Source organism: Nestor notabilis, unplaced genomic scaffold (genome assembly GCF_000696875.1).
Source record: "Nestor notabilis isolate BGI_N333 unplaced genomic scaffold, ASM69687v1 scaffold14919, whole genome shotgun sequence".
In the NCBI taxonomy this organism is placed as follows: Eukaryota; Metazoa; Chordata; class Aves; order Psittaciformes; family Psittacidae; genus Nestor; species Nestor notabilis.
The window spans coordinates 1-26,926 of NW_009945154.1; the positions used below are offsets into that span (position 1 = coordinate 1).

Sequence of the window (26,926 nt, forward strand, 5' to 3'; positions counted from 1 at the left end):
ATATATATATTTATTATAACAAAATAGGCAGTTACTGTGGGTAAAATATTCATTAAAATCTGACCCCTAAGAACACACACATTTTTAGGCTATGAATCATTCTCTCATTGCCCTAATGACCATCTCTGCAGCTGTTTTCTGTAATACTGCCAATGGAAATTTGGCATTCCTCTGAAAAATACAAGGTTTCCTAGCACCTAAACATATTTTAGGCTGAAAAAGTGTGATGACCATTATCTATAAACAATTTCTGTAAGACACTATAAATAGTGTTTCACAAGGAAGATTAAAAACATTACACATCTTTGTCCCTAGCAATTTTATTGGCAAAAAATGAAAAAATAGATTATAAGAATATCCGTATGAAATTATGAAAATGAATATCCCTTGAGGGACTTCATGAAAATGTTAACTCAAAATTTGAAAGTTTCTAACTGCCTGGAAAAAAAAATATTACTGTGAGAATAGAGTTTTTAAATTCAGAAAATAAAACCTGAAATTGATTGCCCTGACCAAACCATGCTATTGAAGTTAAGCGTGCAAAGTTACTAATGATTTACAACTTCCTTGAATACAACTTTTCTTTCAATTGTTATGAAATTTTAAAAGAATGTCTATAAAGCTTTTTTGAAAAATCTTCGAAAGTTACTTTCCCTTAAACATTAAGGAATTTTACCAAGCAATTCCCTCCCACCCCCACCCCAAACTAATAGCTGGTCAGGCCATTCCATTGTTATGTTTGAAAAATGGCAAACCGACAGAGCACAATAATACAAATTATTTAAACTAAGAGAGACACCAAATGTAAAGCATTATGGGAACTGCAGAATGTGATGGTTAGGGTATGAACCACGCTGGAAAGAGCTAGAGGCAGGCTCCACTGGAAGGGCTTAAGAATCATCAGATGTAGTAGGTGATGTCAGTTAGAAAATTGAAAATAAAAATCTGTTTTCATAATTTTTCCTTTGCTGGAACCCAGATGTAAGGCCCAGACTGTTCCTCTATGATCTGTTTCACTTGGTTGTAGATTTCTTCCAGTGTGTCTCCTTGGACAATAGCTGTAAAACATAATGTGGCAATCAGCAATCATTCTTCCTAGCTCTGTACAGAAACCAAGATGTTCCAAGCCCAGCTTCTCTTTTCTCTGAGTGGCAAGAGGACTTTAGATCACTGAAGGAACAGACACTGAGATTTCTGGTTTCTGTGCTGGAGTGAAGCACATTATTGATGGTACTGCAGGACACACAAAGCACCATCTCACCCACTCAGAGGCTTGGGGTTAGGCAGTGGTTTTCAGATTGCTACAAACATACCTATACAACTGCAGAGGTCTTTTTCTTTTCCTAACCACATGTTAGTGTTTGCCCGAGTCAGTTTACATCCTCCAGTATTCTTTTCGGTCTAACTTTTATGTGTGTTTCCAACACAACAAGGCAAGACAGTACAGGGCTATGACCTCATGCAGGCAGTCCAAGTCAGGCCTGGTGTGATGAGACTGGTGAACTCCCCAGCTGGATCCTGAAGCTTCACAGCAAGACTGGCTGACCTTGAAATTTCTACCTGCTAGCACTACCCTTTGCTTTTGTCCAAAATGAGGAGGAACTCGGGGAGTTTGTTGCCCAGCTAAAAGAGTTAAGTTTTATAGACAATAGGCTTCCTCACACAGTTAAATATGCAATTTATATTCAGATGCTCTAAGTTAGATATTTTATCCAAGCATACAAAATAATTAGAACTACGCCAATGTGCATGTATTCTGATACATCAGAGTAAAATACCATCTGGTGAAAATGAGGGTGAAGTGTGAGCTGTTTGTACCGTACTTCAGTCTGAAAAAGCAATCAGTATGAGACAGTAATTTCTTTTTAATTAGGATCACCACCTCAGTATTGACAATCCAAGAAAAAATGTTTAGCATGAAAGATATTTCGGAGGTAGGCCAGACTCACTCTTTTGTGCACTCGTGTTACTGCTGCTTCCAAGCTTTGCTTTCATGCTAATTACTTCCTTTTTATTCCTACTCATCATTCCCATCTCTTAAAAACTTTCTCCCCATCTGCAGCCCACTGTCATAGTGTCTGTAGGAAAAGGCTGTTCAATTATTATAGGTCAAGTATAATTTTCACAGCACAACAGTGCATTACAAAGATTTAGAAATGTCTTTGCAATGCAAATAGCTGTAAGCTTCAGCATCTCACTTCTCTCCAGCTATGTTTAACCATACCTCTTCCAAAGCTCAGTACCCTAAAGCAGAAGATGGATGTGCTCTTCATGTGCTTCGGTGCAAAGTTGAAGTCTGTTTAAACTTAACCTGCTGATGAAGTTCATTTCAGTTACCCCACACAATGTGGTATTTTTTAACAGGTTACAGAATGCTCACATACTCTGTTTTACCACCTGACTTATACGGGTGGCAGCCTCCAAACTAAGTAGTAAGTAGGACCTGAAATCTTTTCAAGCATCCCTAGCAGATTCAGAAAAGGATTTCTGCTCTGAAGTGGATTATCAAGGACACACAAGTCTGACCATTGCTATCTTCCTTTGTCAACAAGCCTTATACTTACGGTCCTGAGCACTACAGCACTTAAAAATGTCTATAGGTTTTTGAAACACCTTGAATTATGGCCCTGAAAATTTCCTGAAAGTGTCCTATATAGTGCCCTGAGACAGCCTTGGAGAATAACTATTAAAATAAACTCATTTCCTGAGTAACAAACCTGACGTATTTGCCAGTCATTTGGAAAGAGACTCTATAATAGGAAAAGTTTGCAATATATGTTGAGACTCACAAATTTCTGGGTGCAGGCAGACAGAGCGCTATGGGAAGAATGGGAGAGCTAGATGCAGTATTGGGATAATCTGACAGCTGCAAGGCAGCAGAGAGAGATGGAAGTAGACAAAGGGACTCAAGTTTTTCACTGTGTGGGTAGTACACAAGATAGAGAGTAAGGCAGCAGGAAGACCATGGCAGGGAGTCTACTGGTTCCATTATCTTCCTCCCATGTGAAGCCCCACTCCTTCCCTGTGTCTCCGCCCAGGTGGAGCAGACTGTGGCATATGCAGCTCTGCCCACACAAGATGTGGAAGAAGGAACTGGACAGAAATGAGGTGAATGGGGCAGCAAAAACTGTAGCCCTGCAATAGATCATAATGGAAAGGAAACGAGCAAGTGTCTATCTATGACAGGAATAGGGTAGGTTCATTTCTGCCCTCCTGAAGATCCTGACTTGATCTGTCTTCCCCTACTGCAAGCCACGGTGCAAACAATCGGCATGTTTGAGTGCTTGCAGCTGTTACAGTTAGGTACACAGCATACACTAATTTGATTTGCCAAATACCATAATACTGTAGTGCCCAATTTCCAGAGGCTTAATTGATTACCACCATTTTTGATCATCTTCCTGATTAAAAAAAAAGGGGAGCGGGAGAAGGGAAATTCATCCTTTTCTACAGGGAGCTTTGCTGGGCAATCTCAGCTCTGCAAATAAAGAGCTTTAAGCTTACAGTATATCAACAAAGCAAACATCTGCACTACAGTAACCTAAGAAAACAGTAGAAAGTGTCAGAGTTTTTAAAACATAAATTCAGCTCCCAGTAAATTTTTGTATATATTGAATTGATCAAACTGAAATCAGTGTAGAGGTACTAAGACGGCTCTGTGCCTCAAAGCTATTACAGATCATCCAGAAAACAAAGTTCAGCCTTATCTCAGCAGTGAGGCAATTATTATTTTACAGCAAGCAATAAAATCTCAACTCTGGCAAGGGAACAGTCCCAAGGAAAACATACCTGTGAAGTGTTCAGTAAATTCTTGCTCCAGTTTCATGGCTCTCTCAAATGTCTTCCTGGCTTGCTCTTCTGTTAAGCGTTTATTCATTTCCCTGAAATTGAAAACATTACACATATAAAAACATTATACATTTAAATACTTGAAGCCTTTTAAAATAAGGCTTTAAACTGTTTTCAGAGTATTAACCCCAATAAGAGGCAGCCTCCTAAATGACATACCTAAGCAAAGACTGTAGTAGGAATGAGTTGTTCTGATATTATGTTGGATGGAATTTAGTACAATGGCATTTGTTCTCAAGCACTTTAATTCGAATTAGAAATCCCCTCTAAAAGGCTCTAGAAATTAAACTCATAAAACTAAATATTGTTTAAAATGCAAGTATTACACTTATCTTCACATAACTTGCAGTTAGCTTTTCAAATACAATGACAGTCTCAAACAATTTAGCATAAGATACTTCACTTTTACTCACATGATATTTTCCACTGTTTTGGGTTTAATAAAAATGGAGATTGGGTATAGCTGGGCAATCTGCAACCTTTTGATCGCATTACCAGAAACATCAAGAATGCAATGTTTACCCTAAAAAGTGAGAGAGAAGGGAAAATGATACTAAGCAGTTTATGTCACAGATATGCATAGTGTAATAATTAAGAAAACATGTCTCTACTGAAGCCAAAATAATTACAGCATTTGCATCAATATGATTTCACCACTTTGACACAAGGTCCCACAATGCTTCTCTGTTGAGATCATACATCATTTGAGATGTTCCTGACCATCCTTCCTTCCTTTCTCCACCAGAGGCTGGAGAATCAGCCCAATCAGCAATGCAGAATCATCTGGAGGAACAGCTGTATTTCAACCACACCAGCAAAATTATTTTTTTTAAGAATTTGAGGATTCTTTAGGGAGGTGGCCATGTCACAGATGCAGTTTAGAGAGAAGCCAGATGATTTAACTGGCATACCTAAATAGTAACCACCCCCGATGGCAGGGAAATATGCCATCATCAGAATGGTCAGATGGAACTGAATACAAGCACGCTTCTCCCCCCAGTACACACAGAACATTACCAGGTTTGACACGGTGAATGCAATTTATTTGGGCTGATTGTTTGTTCACCTTTTGAGAAACGTAAGTAACAATCATTTCTTGGGCAGCTGAAAGACAATGTGGCAGGGCTGCTCTTCTCTCCACTTCTATTCTCCCATATAAGCAGTTTTTCAGCTCTTTGGGATATCTAATCTCAAAGGCTCTTCCTTTTCCTCAGCTCCTCTCACATCTGATATACTGATTTCCACCTCATGCATTTTTATTTCTTTCCTTTATGAGTAGCATGAGTAATTTTGCATATTATCATTTTAGAAAGGGATGGGGGGAGAGGAATAGAAAACAACTGTCAATTGAATAAAGCAGCAAAGCTTTTTCTTTAGCAGGAGAACAATGAACGGCAGAATTCTGTGAGCCAGGAAAGAGACTCACAAGCACCATAAACCCAAAGGTTACTTATAGCATACAACAACTTCCTGAACTCCTGCGATCATTCCTGGAGAGCACATTGAAGAGCAAGGAAGTGACTAGTCTAAAATTACTGACATGTTTCTGCTTCCTGGCAGAAGACATCACTAGGATTATTTGCATTTGATCTCTTGCACAACAAAACCACAGAATTTTATTTCAGGAATTTTTAAAGAGGATAGAAGTGTTCTTTCCACATGAACAATAAATATCGCCTGTTTTCAACTGATGACAGCTGTTTCCCAGATCCAGTTCACTGATCTGGATGCTGACTGGTATCATTTAAGAAAGGTGTTTGCATGTTCTAGCAGAGTATTTTACTGCATGTGCTGGCCTGTCCACGTATTTCAAATGGTTTCTGTTTAAACATGGCACATGCTTTGGGAACTGAGAATTAAGAGCATTATCTGGTCCATTTTCCTTTCTGGAATAAGACAGTTAGTATTTGCTGTGTTTGGCCCAACAATTTATGTCAGGTGCCAAAGGATCTTGCGCAAAGGGTGTGAGCACAGTAGCTGTGCTGGAGCTTACAGAATATAACTGTGACGGTTTATTCCAAATCTATACTGAACATGAGCAATAACAGTGGCCTCAGACAGAGAGATCTGCAAGCTGCTAAGAATTCCAAAGAAGAGGATATGAAAATTCCATTTGTGTGGAGATTGGAAGACAAGGAAAAGACATGCAAGTACTTTGTGATACAATTATCTAGTTTTCAGCCAGGAAAGCTATTTTGCTCTTTGCACAGTATATTTAAACAATTTTTTAGATTTTTCTTTTTTTTTCAGTTCCTTACTTGCACTGCAGCTGATTTGAGAAACACAGCACAGTACTTCAGTGCTCTTTAAAATAACTGAACATCATCATCAAAAGGCATCCTTAGCTGTGTCCAGTATAGGTATGGAAATGAGAGAGAGTTATCACCTGGAAGCATGGGCAAATGAAAGCAATTTATAACTATTGCAAGAATACTACTTCTGGTACTTTTGGGGTAGTAGCAGTCACTTCTGTTGCGTCTTCCCTTAAATACATCATAGAAAACTTGGAAATAGCCCTTCGTATCCCAGTAGTAAGACACACTGAAGAGACTGATCTCTTAAGCGGGACAGAAAGGAATACACAGAGGGAGTAGCCCCAGATGGACCAGTTTGCAGCCCTGTCAAGATTTTTAAGTCAAGTTCTGCAGAATAGGCCATTGTTTCCCAGAAAAATAATGTTAGCTGGAACAGAGAAATTGCTGCATCTACCCAAAGTCCCATGGTGCCTGTGCAAGAGATTTAACAGCATGGAGACATCTGATAGCACTTGATTTTTCATGTTAGTTTATAAAAGATTCAAATCCATTTTGTACCTTTCTAATCCCGCTAGATGAGCAGAAGAACACAGTCAATTTCAGGTCTAGGATGGAACTGAAGGACTGTATTTATGCTACCAGGTGAAGCAACTGCTCACAAGTTTATAATGTTTAAGCTGTTCAATAAACAGTTTCATCATTTAACCCCATATGATAGTTTCACAACTTTGTTCAGCCTCCCATACAAAGTACTGTTCATTTACTTTAATAATTTTGTAATTAATTTTATTTACTTTTCTTGCTGTATATCATGGGGCCAGGTTCTATTCCATATAGTGAGAAAGACAGGAGAAGAAAACTTCATTACATGAAGCACGGAGTCTCACCATGTTTGCCCTGTTTTCGATTCCAGTAAATTAAACTGACAGAAATAACAATACTCAGAAATTTGGCCAGAATGGCCTACACTGTTTTCCAGAGGACTAAATACACTCCTGTTTCTCACAAGTTAACCACACTTACTCCCTGCATGTCCAGACTGAAAGCGCTCACACTTATGAGTTCCCACCTAGAAAATAGCTGTTTCTTCTCTCATACAGATCAGATAACACTGTCTACTGTAAATGCATCGTATCTGTAAGCAACTCATCAACCTAACATGGAACACTTGCAAAGAATTTTCACCAAAAAGCTTCCTTAAAACAGGCATCTTACTCAAAGAAATATGCTTCCCTCTTCCCACTTTTTTTCAGAGCACTCATGTAAACTTCTGTTTGAATTAAGAAATATTTAGATTTTGGAAGAAATAAGTAAAATCTGTTCAGGATAAAGACAATAAGCTCAGTTTCCATAATGTAGGGGTAGTTATGTAAAAAATGTTATTAAAATTGAGTTTATTATATTTACTCTTTTCCCTTTACCAGCTAAATCCATGAAGGGTACAAAGAATAGTATTGTTACAAGTTTTTTTCTGCACAGGTCTGCATCAAATGGATCATTGTATTAATTGACTCCAGCACCACTATTCTTAATTATTTAATGATCTATGTATGTGAGCTAGGCTAATTAGCCTGTAATTCAAATTATTTCTTCTCTATTCTCTTTTTATAAGAGGGCACAAACTATGTTTGCTCTTTCTCCATAATTTAATCATGATGCTTTCATTATTCCAAAGTTTCATTATTTCCCTAAATGCATCTGTGACAATGCGCTTTGTTTCTAGTTTTGTACAAATTCCTTTTAAAGTCAGGGTGTTCCTAATGACTTCTTGCCATTCTTCTCTTTTCCCCTGTGAGCACACTCAGATAACGATCTCTGTAAATGAAAGTAACTGGCACCGATTTACCTTTTCTGCTACTTCTCGCACTGACTGGACACTTGTTCCGTAAAGATGATTATTGTACTGGCCAGCTTCAATGAATTTGTGATCCTGAATATCCTTCTCCATTTGCTCTCGAGAAGTGACAAAATGGTAATCACGTCCATCCACCTCATAATCTCGTTTTGGTCTAGTAGTATCTTTAAATATAAACAAGTAATTTTAAAAGCAAACCAAAAAACAGTTACTTTTTTTTTTCCCCTACAATAAGCAAGAATAGTCTCCCATTTATACTGCAAAATTTTCACAAGTAAAGAGATGACTGACAATCACAATAGGTCTATGAAGTTTAGACAATACATTAACTTTTTTTTAAACTCAACATGCAGAGGATGTCTTGTAAGAAAATTAACAGAAAAAAAATCATTTAGAATTGCTTCAGTATTTGCTGAGACTTACGTGGAACACATGAACCAAATTTGTCTGGAAATTCTGAGATTAGATCATCATTTATTCTGTCTTTCATGGGTCCCAAAACAATCACAGGTCGCGTGTAACTGACTATTAAACATAAAGGAATAATGTTAGTTACATTTCAGTACGCTTGCTAACTTTTAGAGTTCAGAAAAATAAGCTTTATCACATATTAATGATTATAATACCTACAAGAATATGTACTCTTAAAGAAAGGAAAAACATGTTGAAGAATGTAAACCAACTAATACTGTAGTCACAGTACGATGTTACATCTTCACTCTCAAATAACTGTTCTGGGTGACTGAATCTTAAATTATGAGGTCTTGGTTTAGAAAAAAATATTTTAACAGATTTTTCACAAAGCAACATCCTTCACTCTGAAGAAAAAAGCAAAAGGGAGAAGTTCGAAAATCTTTTCACTTTAAAGAGGCACATAAGCAGTAGCAGAGTTTGTGAAATTCTAATTCTGTGTTGGGAGAAGCTTCTTTTCCTCCAAGACCACAATTATACGCTCATATATGAAAAGGCTCAACTATATATACCTTTTCTAACTATTAACATCACTATAAAGCGAAGCGTAGCTTAATTTTAAGTAGCTTAATTTTTTATAAAGTTATAAAGGGCTTTTGGAAATTAAGCTTAATCAGAAAACACCTAATTATACTGCAAGAACCATGAAGAAAATAATGCCTGAGTATCTTAGTATTAGCATATAATTACCACTTTATAAATTTTAATTTTTAGGTTCAATACATCTTTACTGCATAGATAAGTCCAAATTAAATAGTCTAATCTATAAAATATATTTTAACTCTGACAACTATTTCCTTTCCAGAGTATTAATATATTCATAAAAGGAATGTCCTGAATCCAGTAACTGTCAACCTATTCATTTAACAACAAAAATTTTTGCTTGAACACTAAGGGCAGCCCACCAGCATCTCAAGTCCAAGCACCTTTAAATCTATGTTGGTTATTACAGTTCTTTATTCCTTTGGGCTTCTTGGGGGAAAAAAAAAATTACTGTGCAAGTGAATTAGTAAACAAATGCAGATAATGCATGCAGGGTCTAAGCAAAGGAATGAGGTGCTAGTTCTTTTATGGCCTTCCCATACAATGTGTTACACTCAAAGGGAATTAAAGTCATATATGTAAATGCCAAAGCACTTCACTCTCTGAAACCTTTAGTTTTACAATATGATCGTTACTAAAGCATCAGCTTGTGCGAAGTCTTATTTACATCCTTTCTCTTCAACCTTAACATTAATTCACTTGATATTTCTATTGTTCTCACTAAATCATTAAGCTATCCAAATCTGGGAAGTTAATGCCAGCTAAAAAGATGTTTCTCATTTTGTGAGCCCTTCTGGCGTGTGCGCACAGACACAGACCCAGCAGCTTCTCATTTGGGGGTAACAAACCTCTGGTTCCCTAGCTTAGGTAGGTAGAGCTTACTTAGCACATCAAAGAGACGTGCTACCATTTCCCCATATCTATCACGGTCTTAATACATGCATTTCTCATCCATGATTTTATTTGGAGCCTATGATTATTACAAATTATATGATATAAATAATGTTGTTTGTGTTAGTCTCGTATAACAATTTTGCTGCTTTTAGAAGCTTACTGATGAAATGGAACCCATATGCCATAACTAACGAGTGGGAGCAGAAAGTCTATGCAGGCATGTATGTTCCATAATGTTATCAGAAGCAACTGAGCTGTGCCACTACCTGCACAAAACCAGAAATGAAATCTTGACACTCAAAAGTCACGTAAATACATTATGTATATTTAGTTTGACTGTCACCTTATTTGTTAGCTAATGGGTATCAAGTATTCCCAAAGCACATCCCTTTTACAGATTAATTTACAAATACATGAGCCATGTATCAGAGAATGTAAATCAACTGTTAGTACCTGTGGAGAAAGAGAACATTAAAAATTCTGTATCTATTATACACAGCGAAGCAAGACCAAGACCAAAGGAATGATAGCATCCCAGCGGAAATCACTGAAAAGCATTTTATTTTAAATGCAAGTGTGAGAAACAGAAGAAAACTATGATTTCTGTGGTTCACACTAATAGAATTGTTAAACGTACCGTATTTTCCTTGCAATGTAAACCATACATAAGTTATTTTAAGTAGCAGACCTGCATATTTTGTGCTAAACAATTTAGCAATTGCATCTAATAATTTATGCCTTTGTACTTCATCCATGTGAATAATGGTAACAAGTTCAAAACAATGAAATATGTCACAATGCTCACTACATAAGGGCACATGAAATGCTCTGATAATTCAGATGATATTTTATGATGAGTAAGATCTACAAACCTTCTTGTTGATTGACTGGTTCATATGACAACACATACTCTTCTTGGCCACCTAAAATGTAAATGCAAAGACATCTCTATTTTTTTTAAACCAACACATTTGAGTCATTCAATGAACTATAATGATACAGACATTCCTCAGTAATATGCATTACAATGATATCGATGAAGCACATTTTTCAAGAGCAATGATTTATAAAAATCACAAAGATAAGCCAAACAAAATTTTAAAGCATAAGACACATACAGTATAAATAATTGCCTGATTTCTGTTAGCATGGTGAACTGACATCAAGCACAAGAATTTTAAAGCATTATTGAAATGCTCGTATACACGTTCCCCTGAATGAAATGCATGCATGCTATCATTCACTGCTACAGGCAATGCCACGTTCACCATCAACATTCTCCACACTTTGAAACCAGCATTTAAAATAATATTTTTCTTGTATTTATACAGGGCTGATGACCATGTTCGTCACGGTGTACTTATCTTCCATTAATTTTCTCATGAAGTGGCATTGATATAAACGTCCTCAACCACTCTAATTCTACCAAAAAAATTATGATTGTATATACTATTATTTTACTAATGAAGTTTTAAAGACAAAGTTGAAAACAAACAATGCTTTGTGTTGTTCTCAGCTCCAGAAAGCACATCAGCAGTGAATGAAACTAAAGTAACTGAATTTTGAACTTCCTGCAGGCTTTTAAAATGTTAGTGAAAGCATCTGAAATATACCTCAGTTTCCATCTCTCTAAAAGATTATTTGTAGTCTAATAAGGTATCTCTGAGTAAGATTTCATGCAGTGGAATGACTAAAACTCTATGACAGCAGAGAATTTATATTTCTGAAGATAGAAGCTCAAATTACATGACATTACTATGAACTTTGATTAAAATACAGTCCTTTGATGACTCACTTGTGTAATTTTGGAACATTTTTTGGAGTTTATAAGCCATTCTCATAACAGGCCAAGGTACATAACAATGCTAAAACACAGTTGTATAGAAACAGATGGCAGATGAAGGTTTTTATAAATTCATATATTGCTTCTATATATCTAGTCTTTATTTCATAGCAAGTACCACTGATCTTTTAAAAATTACCATTTCATTAAGAGAAATATTTCTCTTATTTGCAATAAATTTACATTCAAACTGTACTACAGCAATATATGAACATTTTAATTTTTTTAACTATTGCAAGTGAGGAATACCTTAAGACAGACACAAAACCATGCAACCTGTATATTTTAGTATCTCAAAAAGTAACTCATGCAAATGGATTTTAGGACAGTATATACTTTCAGAACCCCTTTTAGGCTAGGGAGAGAAACAGGGAATCACCAACTATCAAGTCAACTATGAAAGATCCAGCTCACACATAATTAGATATTTCTTTGGATAAGTGACATTGCTATACGGTTGAAAATTAGTTAGGCAAACTAGTAAAGAGAACAAGTAAAAAGCATCCCTTGATTAAGGGCAAAAAGTATATATTGTCACTGCTTTTTAATACTTTGGAAAAAATGAATATTAATAGAATGAACCTTTTGAACAACCGTACTCATCTGTAATCAAGATAACTTTCATATTAGACAGCAGTAAGAAGAAATTAAAAAAATTATTTCAATGAAAAGTGCTTGGAATTACACACACAGATAAGCAAATCCATGACATTCATAATAAAACCAGGGCTTCTCAAGTAAGAATGGAGTGAAAATCTAACTAGTAGTATCAACCATGAGCTTTAAACAAAAAAAAAGCAACCTCTGAGAAAAAGAAGGGAAGAGAGGAAAGCAGCAAAATTAGGAAGAAAGAGTCATGATTAGATAGTTTTAATGGCGTGTCATTAAAAAAGGTTAAAATGTGTAAGTTTAGCAAAGGCAACTTCCATACATGTTCAATTTTGTGTTAGTCTCAGGGAACACAAATGCCTCCCCCAAATGGCTTCTTTTTGATTAAAGTCTACAGCACTGTTAGCATTTTATATACATATATTAATTCTTCCCTTGAGTGTCATCATCTGGAAGAAAAAACGTGGATCATCACCTCTAAGAAGATCTACAGCTTCCGAACAAATATATCTGTTAATGAATGACCTTCCTTATCACCCCAATATAAATCATATGCTTCTGAAGGGCCCATCGTGCAGTTATAAAAGGCAACCAGGAGCTGCTCAGTGAGCCACTCAGTGTTGCACCGCAAGGCTTCTATTGTTCCTTTTTAACATATACCTCTTCAAATCCTCAACTTTTTCATCTTCCTGCTCTGCTCTATCCTGGGTTTCAGGTATGGACAGTGCACCTTACTAAGGAGATGTTCTATGGAAACAATCAGTGGGATTGAAGTTCTGGCTCTGGTTTAAGACATTCATTGTAGAGCAGCACCATGCTGCATCATTACCAACTGTTAACACGTAGTACTGCTGTAGCTTGGGCTAATAAAAAAGCTAATTCAGTCTAGTATTTAAAATATATGATGTCTTGAGAAAGAGAATGTGCATGTATGCCTAGCATGCTAATTTATCATAACTGACTCCAGCACTGAATGTGTATCGTATGCTTTGAAGACAGTTCATATTAAGCACCCACACTTGACAAAACAGTTAAGTGAAAGCTGAAAGCAAGGGTAAATACATGTTTGCTTATCTTTACTTTCATTAGAAGTATAAACATATTAGATCTGAGTATCAGTTGTGAAAAAGTCTAGTTATTGCTCTATTTAACATATTACATTTTAGTTACACTTCCAGTATTAACCTCAACTACATATGTTTGTTAGCATTAAATTTACATTTAGGTTTTAATAGGTCTAGATAGCTTGCACAATTTATAAAAAAAAAAAAACAGCAACAGATTCAAATTAAGCTGAATTAAGGAAATCACAGATCACAATAAAACTACCCATAGAGGAGGTTTGCAATGATGCTCTCTAGACAGTTTTTTAAAAGCAAAGACACAGCAGAATTTGCAGTTCCCCACCAAATGCATGAATATGGATTTCACCTGAAGGTGACTTGGAAGTTCTATATAACATGTAAATACCCAGAAAAGACAAACAAACAAAACCAAAGAAAGAAGTACTAAACAAAGGTTCTAAATAAAAAACTTAAAAACACTTACGGTAACTACTTTCACTATCGCTGGCATTAGAGGTTACATGCTCTGAAATTGCAACACAATGGAAAAAAAAATAAGGAACATACACTAATGGCATGGGTCCAAAAGAAAGCAAATTGACACAAAATAATCCAGATGAAAGACAATACTAATAGAAAAATGCTGAAATCAATACATACTGCATATAAAAGTTTTAAGGTACTTCTCATAGCTCTCAGGATCAAGCTTAATATCATATGAAAGGAACTGATGTTAATATAAAGAGAAACATTCAATAGCACATCAAAATAAGATTACAAAAAGTACACTAATGCATAGTTCCCATCTAAGCCTGCCATTTTTAGGTTTTCACTTAAAGATGAATTCTGTTGTGCAAAAATCATGGGGTTATGCATTTCAACTTTATGCAGGCAATTTATTGATTACATTTCTTGTAGCAGAAAATACTGGACTATATTGCAGGAAATATAATGTAGTGTCTTCAGTAATAGACACCTTCCTATGCTATATTAAATATCTTACTTGAAGTGCAATGCAAAATTAAGTTTTTTGGTTTGGGTTTTTTTTTTTTTCCTCCAGCAGTGCTGTAGTTTTCAAAAGCTCCCAACTTTTATTCTGGACTCTCTGTATTAATTTCATGCCTTCTGCATAACAAAAACACTTCAGTAGCTACAAGGTGTTTAGATTTACTTTTTTAAGGTATGTAACTGTGTTAAATACGTTCATGATAAAAATAAATGCAATTGAAGAATTTCAGGTATCAGTCTATTCTTTTACTTGAAAATTCTATAAATCGGGTGAACCAATATGAACTTTGATACTGCTGAACTTTATTGTAAAGAGTCCTTTTCAATGCCAGCCAATGAGTGTATCTATTTGTAGAGAAAACAAGTAACATTCACAGGTTAAGACTGCATAAAGAAGCTTGTGTTTGACCTATACAAATGAAATACAATTAATCTGAAATTATGTACCGGTGTGCATGTGATAATACACACTGTTGTCATGAGCAGCCTTTATAATACATTAAATTCAGCATGGTTCCTCCCCTACAAGACTAAAGAGAAGGAAGCAAGAGGACTCTGGCGGTAGGAATACAGTTAATGAAGCAAGTATGCTTCTAGTGATTCATAAACATTTTTAAAAGTTAGTCATCATATGTAAATTAATTAACCTTCTAAAATGTTTCTGGATCAAGTGAACTGATATCTTTAAACCACAAATCTCTGGCTAGACTGAACTCCCTCATTTCATTTCTGTGCAGAAAAACCAGTTTTCTGACTGGTTAACCAGTTGAGCTGTTTTTGAGTACTAGCAATTTGGATCTACTTCCATTCCATTTTCTTGTCTTGGAAAAAGAATATCCACACTGGCACGGAAGAGAGAAATAGTGATGTTTAAAAGCCTCTTGACTGAACATAAAAGGCAGACACTGTCAATTGAGAATACAAGTGTTCTGATAGTCTGATAATGGGCACAACTGGTAAAAACATAAAGCCTAAAATGCCTGCAAGAACAGCAGTCTTGCAAAGCCCATGTAACACAGCCCGCATTAAGTGTGGTAAGGCAGTTTCAAAAAGTCTGATGAAGACCAGGCTAGAAGCCATTTGTTTTTATAACAAAGTCACCTGCTGACGTTTCTTGAGCATATTACATAGTTTAAACTAGGCATTAAAAGGCCATAAAAGCTGTTTATGATCTGCTGTAAACAATAAGGCCATAAAGGTTGCTAAGGTCTTCCACTCTAGACTGAGAATTTCCTTGAAAGTAGCCATTTCAGAAATGGAAAATTAATATTATAGCTACTAGAATTTTTTTTTAATGGTTAAGACAAAGTATAGAAGTATACTGCTTCTCGCATGTGATGTCAGGAGCACTATGTGTAACAGTTATGCCCTGGGAAGAAGTGTTCTTTTTAATGACCTTTAGTCACATACCTTTAGTGACTGATTTTGCTATTCCATAAACGTACAACAACGTATGTGTTGAAAGCAAGTTTTTGACTTTTTTTGTCATTTTATTTGTCATTATTTGTCACATACAGTGGTGGCATCTGTGTACACCAACAGATGTTAGGAGTACTCATAAAGCTTTGAATCTTACTGTTCAAGCAGTTAACACTTCTGCAAGAAATGCAACAAATACTTATGCATCTCCTCTATCAGCTAACCCTATACCTGGTCCAAAAGCATCATAAGAAGTCAAACAGGACAGAAAAACTCTCATGGCATTTGTTAAGCAAAGATTTTTGTTTGTTTTAAGCAGCTGTAGACATCAGCCACCTAGAGAGAAGACTGAAAACCCTAAGTAGTTGAAGTATTACAGTAACCATTGTACTACTACTGTAAAAAGCCATGTTATTTTTAAATAAACACAAAGACAAGATACATGTGAAAAGAAAATAATCATCATGTTTAAAAACACAGTACTATTAAGACAAACAAGTGTGTGCCGGTAAGCTTCTGAACAACAACAACAAAAATATAATGTGACAGTCACATGAACTTAAAGTAATATGGTCCTGAACACAAAAACCCCCAGAACATTACAAATTAGAAAAAGTTTATGCAACATTTTTAGAGTCAACCTCCTTGTGCCAGTAGAGCACCAGTCTCAGAGAGATCTGCTAAAAAAAAAAAAAAAAAAAGTAATTTTTCAGATGGAGGTTAAAATAACTTGGGAGTATTTTGATCACTTACTCAGGCCTTTTGATCCCATGTCGTCAGGGACCTCCTGCAGAGTAGTCCCCAGAGGGCAAGCAATAAAAAGACAATCACAAAGAAAATAATTGTCAGTAATATATAAAATTGGCGCTACGACAGGAGACAGTTCCCAGAACATCACAGGGGAAGATAAGTCTTTAGGATTTGACCTGACTGGCACATAAAGCGTAATCAGTGATGCAAATGGCACAGAAACACAGTTTCCAGCAGTCCTGGTCTGCATTAGCAAACTTATGCAACTGCTTTTGGAGAAGACGCTTTTTTAGTGCTGGCAACAGTGATGAAAATCAAAGTAAACTCTCTTCATTAGGAAAACCAAATTAGAATTAATGACTTCGAAGAAATCAGTCGGAAGGGACTGATTATTCAAGAAGCTGGTAAGCTCCGTTATACTTTGATCACTGCTGTGCCTTCTCCTCCAAGTCAGAATGAGGAACCATCACTGACAGCACTAGAAGGCTGCTATCTCCTCCAGTTACGTACATACTGTCACTCCACAGTACTACCCAGTCTATTCCAGACTGGAATGCTCCTGGGTTAAATTTTACTTTAACAGCAAACAAGCAGTTGTATTGATTTTATAGATTGGTTTGTCATTGGCATCTCAAGCTCTGTTAGCCTGTTGCAGCTCATGAAACTGTCTCCATGGTAACACCCTACTGCAAGCTAGCAGGCCCTTCTACGTGTGCTTCTCTCCATTGGATGCCACATACTTACGGTCAATATCACTGGTTTCCTGCTCACTCTGGTCCTTGTTCTTGTAGAAGGGAAATTTTCGGGAAAAGAGGTTCTTTTTACGCTTGTCATTGAATGACTGCTGAAGAAGAGAAGGAGGGGCAAAACAAAGGATGTCTAATGTCTGTGTGAACAAAGGCCCAGACCAGCAGCTTTGTGGAAGCTGACTCCTATAACCACGTTATGCAGTGCATATTTAGTTTAACACTATCCTCTCAGCTCGTTAAAAATAGAGATTGGGATCATGGCTTTGCTCACATCCTCCCTATTTAACACGCTTCACATGTATTGAGAGAACTGGCAGGCTGGTTCATCCTATATGGCCTGACCTGTATGTCACAAATTTAGGCTTCTTGGGAATGTAAAAATATGGGAAAAAAATAGACTGCTAGAAGATGGCCAACCCATAATGAATTTAAAGTCAATAAAATCACTGATATTATCTAATATAGAGATTACAGTATTTAAAAAGAAAAAAAAAAATGCTGAGGCTTTAAACAAGCTTTTGCGAACAATTGACATCGTAACAGCACACCAGAAGCATCTGCCAGTGTTACCCATTTGCAAAAGCAAAACTGTAAATACTCTGGTGACAACTGCTAAATAACAAAGGAAAATAGAAGCTAAAAGCTGGCATGGTACTGAATGTTCTTATGATAAAACTAAATAACAGTAAAATAGGAAAATAGGAAAAATAGGAATGTGTCTAGCTAAAATATCCAAACAATAAGAAAACCAATCAAAACAACCAAAATCCCTATTTTTTCAGTCTTTCACAATTGCAATTCATTGCAAGTTCAATGAAATAAATTATTTTGCTCTACATAAGTCTTCATCCCAATACCAAGATTAACTTCCAAAAGATATAAACTAATTTCCTTCCCCCCCCCATGGCAATTATAGTATTTATAGAGAACTACCACATGAAAAACTATGTTCAAAAACTGTATGTTCAGCAACTTTTGACATTAGCTGCTTGCATTGCTGAAGAATTTCTGTATCTCAGTTGCTACAACAATTTCTAGAGTTACCTATGTACACACATACATACCCACCCATCTGAATATAAATTATTACTATGCTCCTTGTCTAAGTGATGGAGAGCATCAGTGTATTTTCATTCACGTACGTCTACAAGTATAATTAGCACAGAATTTAGTAACATCTGCCATAGCTTCTGCTCAAGACATTATGTGACCTCAGCACCTTTAATTTACTGTTCTATGACAATGAAGAAACTCCATGTACAAATAGATCAGTAAAATTTTTATTGCAGTTATGCCCTGCACTAGAACTAATACAGCTAACTTGAAGCCAGCTGAAACTTCTTTTCATCTTTAGGCACGAATCATCTGACTGGTTTTGCCACGACATGAAAAAAACAAGAAAACGCACAACTTGGTGTTGAGACCCTGTGCTGCAGGAGGACTGCTGATTTTTAAGCCAAGCAAAGCCCATGTGTAGCAGGAAGTAATAAAAATTCCACAGAACCATTTTTTAAAAAGTTACTTTAAAAAAATGTGTACTTTTAATTCATACATTCAAGACTATTCACAGCTATTTCTAAAATTTGGAGCACGTCAACTTTCAAGTAATTGTCTGCCTTCAGCCAGAGAGAGCTCAACTTCCTCTATTATATGAAATACAATTGCAAAAGATACATTATCTTTTCTACCACCACTAAATATGGAATGAAATGCAGTAACAACTAGGGGTCAAATAGGAAAAACAGTTGGCCACCTTCTTTAGTGCAGTTATAAAACTAGCATTTGGACTTCCTAAAGAGAAGGCCTATAGCACAACAAAAAAGCTGCATCCTGCTACAGTATTGACAATCCTTCTTGACATCTGTTTTAATACAGACTTGCTTGGCAGTACCAGATACTGAAACATTCAAGGATATCTTCATTACCACTGTGGGGTTCTTTTTGGGTTTTTTTTGGTGTTTTTTGTTGTTTTTTTTTTTAAATTACTTAAGATTACCAGGTGTTAAAGAGGGACATGGTACCATGGGAGCACAGTGACACTGAGCTCTATAAACAGCAATACCGTGTTAAGTAGCAAATCCTTAAAACCTTTAATTGGCTGGCATCTGTGTTCACTAGAACTGTCATTCCACTGTAAGAATTGGTAAATTATCAACCTGACATATGGACAAAAGAACTGGATTCGAGCCAATCATATGCTTGCAGGAACCATCATTGACATGGGTAAGGCTTTAGGTTATAGTCCTCCTGACCTTCTTTATCTGAAGTCAGCAAGTCATTGCAATTGACTTCTGACAACAAGAAAAGTTAATATAATCTATGGAACAAGGGCAACAAAGAAATATGCACCCAGAGGAGATCTTTGCTGAGTATACTGCAAAATACTGTAACATGAATTTAAGAAAGTGGAAGTCCCACAGCTATGTAATTGTTCCATTTGGAGAAGCCCCTCAGTTTGAGCAAAAGAACAGGAGAAATAAATGTAACAAAGCTAAAATGGTGCAATTTAACTGAGGTGGTGAGACTCTGCAATTTGCATAGTTAAAATAAAAGGAGTGGCTGATTCATTATACTTCATAAAACATAATTGTGCTCTTCATTTTAGTTTTGAAAATATTTCATAACCATAATTATTTTAATTTTGTTCAGTATTCAGTAAATCTTACTGAACTAATACTATATTTTATATACTGCATGTATAATGGTCAGAGTCAGTTCCATTGCCAAAAAAAAAAAAAAAAAGGAGAAAATAAAACTAATATTATACTGATTTTGCATAAAAGATTAGCCAAAAGATTATTCTTAAAAGATACCACGATTATAAAAAGCTAGAGAGTATTGCTTATTAGTTGAAAATGCATAGTAATTGTATTAAATTTTTCATAAGCCCACTGCAAATCATAAACAGGCATCGTAAGCAAGAATATATTAAAACAGAAGCAGCACAGAAAGTGAGATAAATGTGTCTATATAAGAAACAAACATGAAAAATTTAACCATTTCTGCTCCAGATTCTTTAGCTTTCCTTAGAATGAAAGGAAAATGGATTTTAATGTTTGCCATCGCTAGGGTTATTCTTTAAGGTTTTAATGTAGAAATTTTGAGTAATTGTACAAAGTTGGTATTTCATCCTGTCCATGAAGTATTATAATATACAGACACAGGAAGGGACACAGTCCATAAGGGCATGTATGGTGCAGACAACTTACTGGAAAAAATATAATCATGACAAATACAGGAAGAATATCATAAGGAGAAACCATGATGTTAAAACATTTACAGCCAAAGCAAAAGATTTGTGAACAGTGTAAGCGTGTTTGCAAAATGAAATGTTACTAAAGAAAAGGAACTGCAGTTCTCTATCAATGGCAAGCGTAGTTGCTTTTCCACTCAGTATTCCATGCATATCTTTGGTGCTATGCTAGTACACAGCAACTGTGCACTAACTCTGCTATTGTCAAAATGGTGCTTCAAGTGTATCGTTAATTAATTGTTTCTGGTTTATTTGTACACACCACAAACCCATGCAATCATCTTTCAAAGAACATGGTAACATTAGAAAAATTACTTCATGTAATTAAAATAATCACAAGTATTTAAGCCATTTTTTTTGTGACCTCTAAAAAGTGAACTCAAATTATAAAAATGATCAGGTTAAAAATTACAAGGTGATAACGCTATCCCAATACCAAAATATAAGTGCACCAAAACAGGAAAAAAATGCAAAAAATCCACTGAACCCTCAAAGCAGTACTGTAATTGTTCATCAGAAAATAACTAAATATTGATTTCCTTTTAAACAAATACTTCCACAAAACAGTATGACATTTTCTTCATTAATAAACTAAACTGAAACCTTTGCCATTTAGCAGAGAGATGTACATGTGGATTCGACAGTCTTTAAAGTCCTACACTATCAGGATGAAGTACTGAGGCTTTAGTATTTTACATATGTGATTTCTGAAGTAATGAAAATGTTGAAATAAATGACTAACAGGAATCTTCGGGATTTACAATAATGACTGACATGTTACAGCATTAGTGCTATTAAAACAATAATCACTATTTAAGAAATAGCTTCCTCAGAAGCTTAGAGCATGTTTCAGATTTTTTAAAATGACAGTATATTATTACTTTAGAAAGCTCTTACATCTAAAATGCATATACGTAAGTCTTGAAATTACTAGTTATACACTATTGGTAGAAACGGTGAGGTTGTGAAATTGCTTCTCATATGTCAAAACGACCAAAACATTGCCACATCCTCAAAATAGTAAAAAAAAAAAAAAAAAAAAAAAAAAAAAATTGGGGTTGGCTGCTGTACCATGATGAAATTGCTGTAATTTCAGCTACAAACATTCCTATTAGTACTTAAGTAGCTACTCTGCTTTCTCACCACTCATTCCCATCATGTGTACTGGGACAGGGACTGCGTATCGTGCACCAAGGGACTGACTAAACTGAAAAACAGGATTTCTTTTGGATTGGGTTATTTTTCATCTACATTGGCTACTTTATATGATTCGAGCCCAGTCACATTGGTATTCGCTTCAAGAGACAGCAGCAGTGAGAAAAAAACAGCTGTGAGACAGAGACTGATTCTAGGCAGCAGTGGCGCTAGTCTTGAGTTTTTGCTGGCCTATGTCCTTGGATGAAATTCTTTAAAGCTTCTACATCCATGACTGTAAAAAAAGAAGCTAATCTATTCTGTCTCCTTACTATGCACATTGTAAAACCTCATTTTGTCATAGGAACCCTGCTGAGCTTTACTTCCTTATCTTCTAGATACATTAAGAATAAATACCTTAATGAAAAAAACAGTTTACTTTTCCTGAAAATTGTAGTAAACCCATTCCCCCAAAAAAGGAGTCCCGGAATACAACCTGTATTATCATACTAAAGGACTAAACTGCTTTATAAAGAGCACTTGCAGACCAGTTAGGGATTGCACTATTCAATATATGATTAGTATCTACAAATCCTATTACTTTACAGTATTAATGAGAATATATCTTTATAAGCTAATATTTGCACTATTTTGGCAATTAAAGTTTGCTGTGGTGCTGAGAATTGTTTTATTTTTCTACTTAACAGAATGTTATCTTTTCACTAAAATCTGAAACTGAGTCTGCATAGATAAACCACTGAAAAAGGTTACCATTCACAATGCCAGGTGTAATTAGCACATCATTAACTCACCCCTTTATCTCCTCTTGTTTTGGAATTGAATTTCACAGTCTTTAAACGGGCTCGTTCTTTTTTCTCAACTCTACCACAGAAACATAGACAAAAATGGTAAATCAGAAATGTTCCAAAACTTCAAGTTACTACTTGTTACAATGTAAGCATATAGGTGTAACTTTGTAGGATAGATTTTTATTGCTGATGACAGCAGAAAACAGAAGTATGCTAATGGCAAACTGTATTGGAAAAGTAAGGTATTATTTCTCAAGTAATGAGCTGTGAGAGTACTGGAGTATTTTGTGATTATATAGATTCAATAAACCCAGAGGGTGCAAAGAGAAAACATGACATAATAAACAAACAGCCTCAATTATAAGTCAACAGCAGATATTAAGATCCAGAGCACCTAATCTTTTATTTGGGTTTCTAGTATGCCAACAAACACCTCATCACATTTACTCTGGCCACCAAAGAAAGATTTAACAGTTTCCTGGGTTCTGTGTAGAAAGAATTCATGATAGTATCGTGATTTGAATAAAATTAACTTTGCACCTTTTCATACATTAAATTGTGTAATGTTATTAAACCCATATGTAACGTCATTAAGCCCAGACCTTGCTTACAGTGAGAACAGAAAAATGGATTTGGACCACCTTTATCAACTTCAGAATGCAGCTCCTAAGGCTAAATAGGATTTTAGCTAACTTCTCGTTAAATTAGTCAGAATCCCACTACACATTATTTAAAACCAAATAAACCCAACAAACTAGTGGCTTATGTGGTACAGAATTAACGACAAAGAGCAAAGCATATGCAATATATGCATTAATCATATCGGATGTTTAATAGTAGACAACTCAAAGTAACAAAATATGACATACCTGCGTTTGCTAGGGATAACTCCAATTTCATCACTTTCTCCATCTGGAGTTACCTGCCGTGCTTGCCACCATTCATCATCAGAAGCATTAATGACATGGAGAATATCACCAAATTTGAAATTCAACCCTTGACTGGGAAGGCCGCTATCTTTAGTCTTGTCATAATCAAAAAGAGCTCTACAATGAGAATAAAAATAAGACATTGAAAAAGCAAGGAAAAAAACAGGGGAGTATGAATAGCACAAAATACGAAGCAAGCTGCTTGTGTTCATAAATGATTGCCTCATTCTGACAGCTGCTTAAAACAAGAAGGCTGAATGCACTCTCTCATATACACACACAGAGACAATATGTAGTACAGTATTCTTACACATTTCTAGGTTTTAAGAATTGAGAACAAACTTAATCCAGAGCAAAACTAGTTCTTTACAACAGGTCTACAGCAGATGCCTCCTGCACTTCAATTATGTACTTAGCACAGAAAAAGTTACATGTCAGCCTAGGATAAAAAAGGCAAGCAAGTATTTGAAGCATACAGCATTGTTTAAAGTTCTGTAATGTACCTTGGTTTGTATAAAATTAGAAATTGGAATTATTTTAGTAAATAAAAATTTCTTTAAATTGAAATTTAATTTCTTTAAAATGAAAGTCAGTACCCTGCTCACAGAGAAAAAAAAAAACCCACAAACAAATGAAAAATCAAAAAACAAACCCCAACAACTTCATTATTGTGCCTGAAGTGCATTCTTCTCGAAAATTCCCAACCATTCGAAGATAATCTCATCCTTTCTTCTAAGGATTTTCTAAGTGCCTATTTTCAAATAATAGGCACCAGCAATACTTGAACACCAGCTGCGTGACTACAGTTTTATTAATATTCCCTTTGCCAGCAAGGTTGGTTTATGCAAGTCTGCTATTACCCAGACTCTGCTTTGCATGGACTCCTTTCCCCCTACCTCCCATTCCCAGTTTTGCTTATGAAAGCACACTTGTCCAGAAATGCACATGGTCCACCATACCATGGAAATGATCTAGATTAAAACCAATTTATTTTCTCCTTGCTGGTTCATTTTATGATTGGATCAGTTTCCTGAGGAACTGAAGAGACCCACAGTATTTTTCTTGCAGCACAATTGAGCATTTCATAGGATGTGAAAATGAATGCTGATAGGAGCCTCTTACCAAACTGTAAGAGATACTCCTAAGGTTATATCTTAGAAAGGACTCCTATTTTACATTTGAAGTCAGTGTATGAACCTCAACCATGTAAAGGAAGAAGTGCCTGTATGACCCGGGCCAAAAAAACCTCAACTTGATTTCATCTGTAAGGCCATATGTTTGTCAGTGATGAACTTTCTAAACGGTACCCTACCTTGATTTAGACACTTGATACCAAGTCCATCACAAAGTAGCATCAATAGATTACAATGTAATGATTTTAAAATGATGTCCTTTTCCTTGTCCAAATTCAGTTTGTTTCTTCATGCTGAAGACTCATCTTATGTACCTTTTTCTGCTAGATTTTTAATGTCTCTCTCTTTTTTTTTTTTTTTTTTAATAACCCATGTAAGTACCTGTTTGGAACTGTTTGCTTCAAAACTTATTTTAGCTTTGTGAATTTTGCCTTTCTAAAGAACTGAGTGCATATCTTTGGGTTTGAATTGTATTTGTTCATGACAAATGAACAGAGAAAAAGTTCAAACATTTTCTGTCAGATAAATTTATCATTACCATAAGGTCTACTGCAAAATCAGAGTTGTCTGAGATCCCATGCCTTTCTAGGGCCATAAAAAGTATTACAAACTTTCCAGAAAGGGTGGAAAGTTTTAACAAATACTTTCTAAAATGTCTAGAACAAGACAGAAATTTTAAAACAGCTTAGAAATATTTGCTCTCATGATGCACAATGCCCTATATTTAAATATACAATACTTCTAATTTGTTAAATTTATAATAAAATCTAGGCTTTCAATTTTGAAATAGCTTGGAGGTTGAAATATAACCTTCCTTCAGTAATGCAACTTCCACTATAAGACGTTTCAGTTTAATTCCATAACATACTTGAATCATCCCAATTCTTTTTTAAAAAATAGAACCCTTGTCTTCTTTGAAAGAGCCTGAATACTGCAGGTAAGAAAATTATACAACTACTAATTATTCCTCCAGATTCCTTTTGCACATATTTGTTCAGGAAGGAATTTGGACAAGCATCATTCTGCATCTCAAAATAAATTGCACATACTCCATGCTTTTAATGCAGATTCAAGTTATATACATTTTCACTGACTTAACTAAATGCATCATGAAATTTATTTCCTGAGAATTCTTGTTAGCATTCAAGCAATGATCTCTACCAGCACTATTTCTAACTTCTAGTTTGAATATAAAATACGAGCAGTTAACTGGGCCTAACAGCATTAACAGTTTTGTTGACTGCATTAGAAAAAAAATTTTTAAAGAGTGAAATGGAAGCACAAATGTATAAAGCCGTACTATCAATATGTGCTCTTCAAAGTAGATAAATGGTTACACAGAATAGTTCTTGCACAATGAAAGGCTGTTTCATCAAATACTTCTCCTCTGGTGAGGGCAATTCAAGAAAAACAGTTTTATTGGAGAACCAAGTCAAAGGTGATAAAGATAGTTATATAACAAGATGAATGAGAGTACCACACAGTAGTGACAACTTCCGTACTAAAATTTAGAGGAACACCAGGAACTGGTAATGATAAAATAAATGAGCCAAAAAGCAAAGAGAAGTAACAAAAATCTCTTTGGATTACAACTGTTTAACATGGCTTTTCCTGTATGCCTGGCAAGACACCAAATGAGAACTCATTTCACAGCCAAGATGACAGATTTTTCTACAGACTAGTATATATAAAAAAGTTTCCTTTATTAACTCCCTGTATGGAGACCTTTATTACATGTTAATACATGGTATTAACAATACCATACACAAGTATTTACATAATAGTAACAATATGTTGTAACAACACAATATATATTTATTTAGTGTAAGTTATAAACACAAAGTTACTTAAAAATAAATTTGGTATTTCTGAACAACTACTCCTAAATATTACTTTACAGAGAAAGCACAGCATTCTCCCTTTTATTTTACCTTTTATTACTCAGCCACTACTCAGCACTTAAAAAGTTAACCTGGTTCCTCCATTTACAAGTCTACAAAAACCGAAGTTGTTGCGTGCTTCATGAGTGCTTACGTTTCAAAGCCAAAAATTTAATGGCTGTGTTAACAGTGCCAAATTTTCCAGAATATCTTTTTACCTGGCTACACTCACTACTTTCAGCATCACAGGCTGCTGATCAAGTTTTTTCTGATGCATTTCTTCTTTTAGGGTATTCTTGCTGAGCAAAAGCAATTCCTGCAGCAAAAGCATCTCCCCGTATTATTTCATGAAACATGAATTAACCTTACCCCTTCAGAATGAATGAAGTTCAGGTTATAAAGGAGGTTCTCTTTTTCCCCTCTGAGTTTTTACAAAAGCTGTTTGAAACTAATGTTTGAACTACCAGAATAACACAGGA

At 35.4% G+C, this 26,926-nt stretch overlaps 1 protein-coding gene across 1 annotated transcript in view; it reads right to left on the bottom strand.

Moving 5' to 3' along the window:
• Positions 1–6: 6 nt before the first annotated feature.
• Positions 7–26,926, bottom strand: part of LOC104412132 (disks large homolog 1) — a gene marked incomplete at its 5' end in the record, with an annotated part of 44,841 nt that continues 17,921 nt past the window's right edge. Inside the window, 10 exons of the mRNA XM_010022749.1 lie at positions 7–1,058; positions 3,790–3,881; positions 4,263–4,372; positions 7,951–8,123; positions 8,383–8,484; positions 10,740–10,790; positions 13,868–13,909; positions 17,305–17,404; positions 22,509–22,578; positions 23,375–23,551. Coding sequence (XP_010021051.1) covers positions 952–1,058; positions 3,790–3,881; positions 4,263–4,372; positions 7,951–8,123; positions 8,383–8,484; positions 10,740–10,790; positions 13,868–13,909; positions 17,305–17,404; positions 22,509–22,578; positions 23,375–23,551 — 1,024 coding nt within the window. The remainder of the gene's footprint in view (positions 1,059–3,789; positions 3,882–4,262; positions 4,373–7,950; positions 8,124–8,382; positions 8,485–10,739; positions 10,791–13,867; positions 13,910–17,304; positions 17,405–22,508; positions 22,579–23,374; positions 23,552–26,926) is intronic.